The sequence below is a fragment of the Branchiostoma floridae genome, chromosome 6 (assembly GCF_000003815.2).
Source record: "Branchiostoma floridae strain S238N-H82 chromosome 6, Bfl_VNyyK, whole genome shotgun sequence".
Taxonomy (NCBI): domain Eukaryota; kingdom Metazoa; phylum Chordata; class Leptocardii; order Amphioxiformes; family Branchiostomatidae; genus Branchiostoma; species Branchiostoma floridae.
The window spans coordinates 8,921,299-8,924,740 of record NC_049984.1 but is presented as its reverse complement, the minus strand read 5'-3'; the positions used below and the strand labels follow the sequence as shown (position 1 = coordinate 8,924,740).

The 3,442-nt window shown below is 37.1% G+C and overlaps 1 protein-coding gene across 1 annotated transcript in view; it reads left to right on the top strand.

Moving 5' to 3' along the window:
* Positions 1-2,998, top strand: part of LOC118418460 (F-box only protein 30-like) — an 8,594-nt gene extending 5,596 nt beyond the window's left edge. Inside the window, exon 4 of the mRNA XM_035824389.1 lies at positions 93-2,998. Within this exon, the coding sequence (XP_035680282.1) occupies positions 93-125 (33 nt within the window). The 3' untranslated portion in view covers positions 126-2,998. The remainder of the gene's footprint in view (positions 1-92) is intronic.
* Positions 2,999-3,442: the final 444 nt, after the last annotated feature.

Below are 3,442 nucleotides of genomic sequence, written 5' to 3'. Positions count from 1 at the left end.
TGGGACCTGTTTTAGAAATCAACTGTTATTAAAACAGGTTAGGGGTTCGGGCTTTAGAAAATTCACCCAAAAACTTCTTGTTACTTCCCAGAAAATGGTACTTCAGCACTGCCTTCACCCTGTGAAAGTCCTGGTACTATGAAGACTCCCCCTCCATGGCTGAACACCTCAGGAACTGCCCTTACAACATCAGGCACATACGCACCGAGCCGTACCCTGTCATGAAGCTGGGGAAGAGGCAGGAAGGGCTGTTCTGGAAGAAACTGGCCCTGAGGAAGATGAGGGAGAGAGAGAGGGAGGCACGGCTGGAGGGGAAAGGGGATGTTGCTCAGCTCTGATATCCGTTGAAATAGGAAATTGTCCAACCCCAGGGTCATCATTATCTTGAATATGTTTTCTCAAGCATGTTTATTTCAGCAAATATGTCATATTATCATAGTATAGGACCTACACTATGACCTTTCATACCAGGATTTGCAGAACGGGATTCACTCAGCCTTGGATCCAGATTTGCAGACCTGGTGTGAAACAGTCTGATCAGAGGGGGTAAATGTTTGGATCCACCTCAGTAGGTGGATCAAGTCGGGATCAGTCTCATGCCTGAGTGGATCCTAACTTGTGAATCCTGGTATGGACGTGGTCTGTGAAGACCTGACATCTTTGCTAGAATTAGGAGACAGGCTGGTTTTGTTCCCAGTATCAGGAAACACAACATTTTTTGTAAGCCTTAAAAAAGATTACCCCAACCCCCCTACAACCATTCTGTCTTATTTGCAACTTTTTCTGTTGTTCCCACCATCTGCCAAGTTTTGAAGAGTGTTTGCAATGTGATGCTATTTCATGTTAATGCTTTATGATGTTGACTATATATGTAACCAATGTTAAACTCTTTCCTCTGTGTATTCGTAGTGTTAGTTATTAATGATATTTGCCACTTGCTCCCTATTAGTTACTTACGTAAAGCAACTCAAGAAATTATCATATCGAATTTCTAAAGGATTGTTGCATAGATCGTAGTTCAGACATGGTGGTTACATTTCAAACAGAATAGGATGAACGTTGGGGGAGGGATTGTCAGTGCAATTTTTGTTCTTCAAGTTAACTATTTGTGTGACTTTTCTTCTGTATCTTATAACTTTTGGCTTCTGTCAGCTTTCCTGTGGAAGTCTGTTGTTTCCTTTTCAGTGCAATTGTGTTTTTTCCATTTCTACACTGTCTTGTCACTGGTTTGTCCCCTTTAAATAATGATGTATGGATGCAAATCTTTACACAATATTGTGATACTGTCAAGATATTGATGTAGACTTTATGAAAGTTTTGTCTCTAAGTAAAACTAAATGTTGAATACTTAGCAAATAGCATATACATTGTACATGTAGTTGATTATAGGATCTATTATTTCCTGTTGCTGTCATAAATGTGCCGTTGTTGTTGTTTTTCTAAGCTTAAAACTCGAAACGATTAATAAAAACATGGCCCTGGTTCCTACATGCTCAGGTGGCCAATCGGAAGTCTTCTACCTGCCATAATATTAAACAGTTTATTGACAGATTAGAGCTGCATTGCCATTGGTAGTCAGTGATACTGTAAATTTTGACATTTTTGCTGCGGTTTAATCTTTGCATTTTTCGTAATCACTCCACTGTGAATCCATCACACCGTAAAAGTGACTCCCTTGTATGACTACTGTACTGCAGATTTGTTTCAACTGAATATTTAAAACGCCTTTAAAACATCCTTTTCCATCCTATTACAAAAAAAATCATTGCAAAAGTAAATTAACTTACAGTAACATCCGTGTGGGAACAATGTCACCTTATTGTAGAAATGATGAGATTTTGTTGCTTAATTTGATAATTAGCATCTCTCTTGTGAGTTTACTTAAACATCATTAGAAAAAGACTGATATGAGTAACAGAATACATATACAGACAAATACTGGCTGTCTGCAATGCTTGTAGGACAAGTTTGTAGTTTGGTTACAAATGTGGATATTTTGTAATAGTAACACTATGGGAGGATGGCAACTTAGAACTATGCATATGGATAGACAAACATGACACTGTATTACTAGCATAAAAGAAGATCTGAACACAAAATGTACTGCCGGTAAATGTAACATTCAGGAAGCATTGTACAGACAGACATATATGTTGATTGTTTCAAGCAATGTAATGCAATTTTCATACTTAAAGTATAGGAATTGTTATGTGCAGTACAGGTATGGTATTACGTCCCTAGTGTTCATGGATGTGGTTGTCTATGAAAAGATTTGATGGGAACATTTGAAATATACTATTGAGGAACAGTTGGTGCATATTAAGTGTATTGTAAAGGTATCAGAAGGGTACTAAAACGTAACAAAAATGCACCTAAAATCTCTTCCCTGGCCACTTCCTGTTCTTCCATAGCCTTTGACAGGTATCAACCAGAAAACCTTTCAAAATAAATCTAAGACTGTAATAGTAAAATACAGTATAACTGGTATGGCAAGAACCAATCTAAAGGGCCTGGTTTAGCAGAGCCTCCCAAGGTACATCTATCAGCTACAGGGGAGGCTCTACATAGGAGAATACATGACATATGATGTTGATGAAGAATGGTATCTGTAACATATACAGTCACACCATATGCCATATGGTGCACTAGTTCTTACCGATGTTGTATATGTGCCTCAACCATTATCACATTATGTAGTCCAGTGCCTTGTGAAACATTGTGGTAGTATTTGCAGTTTCAATTAACATTTTATGTACCTGTTAATTGCACAATTGCATGTGACATTACATATTGTTCATTAAGAGTACTCTACTGTCACTGTATATGGTTGTGACAGAATGCTGGTCAAGGTCTCGAAGCTATATGTAGGGGCATGGTTTAGGTTAGAATAGTGATTCTTACATGCTTATTGTTATTGCTTTTATAATTAGGACAATGTATAATTGATTCTTGGAAAGTACAGTCAAACCTGTCAAAGAAGACCACTTGTTGGACTGATGTTGTTGTTGTTGTTGTTGTTGTCCTCGTTTAAAATGACTGATAAAATCTGGTCCATGTGGAAAAATTATCTTAGAGACCACCAAAAACTGGTCAGTTTGTCCTGGTGGTTCCTATGTAGAGGTGGTCATTTGTACAGGTTTGACTATATAAACCAACTAAGGTATACAAAGAGATTTCTGTTGCATTCATATTCTGGCTCTATGTTATCAGTAGAATAATAGTATCAAGTCTGTTAAGTTAACTTTAAAAGTATCAGCATTTTATGCCACAGACATTTATATAACAACTTTGACACATGTTGATGTTTAGTGTACTTTAGTTATTGCACTGTATGGAAATATCCATGTGTAAAACAAACAAAATTGTCAAAATACTGCAAAATGTTCGATACAATAAAAAAAATTGTACCCATATATTATTGTTATTGGTACTTTATGCAGAT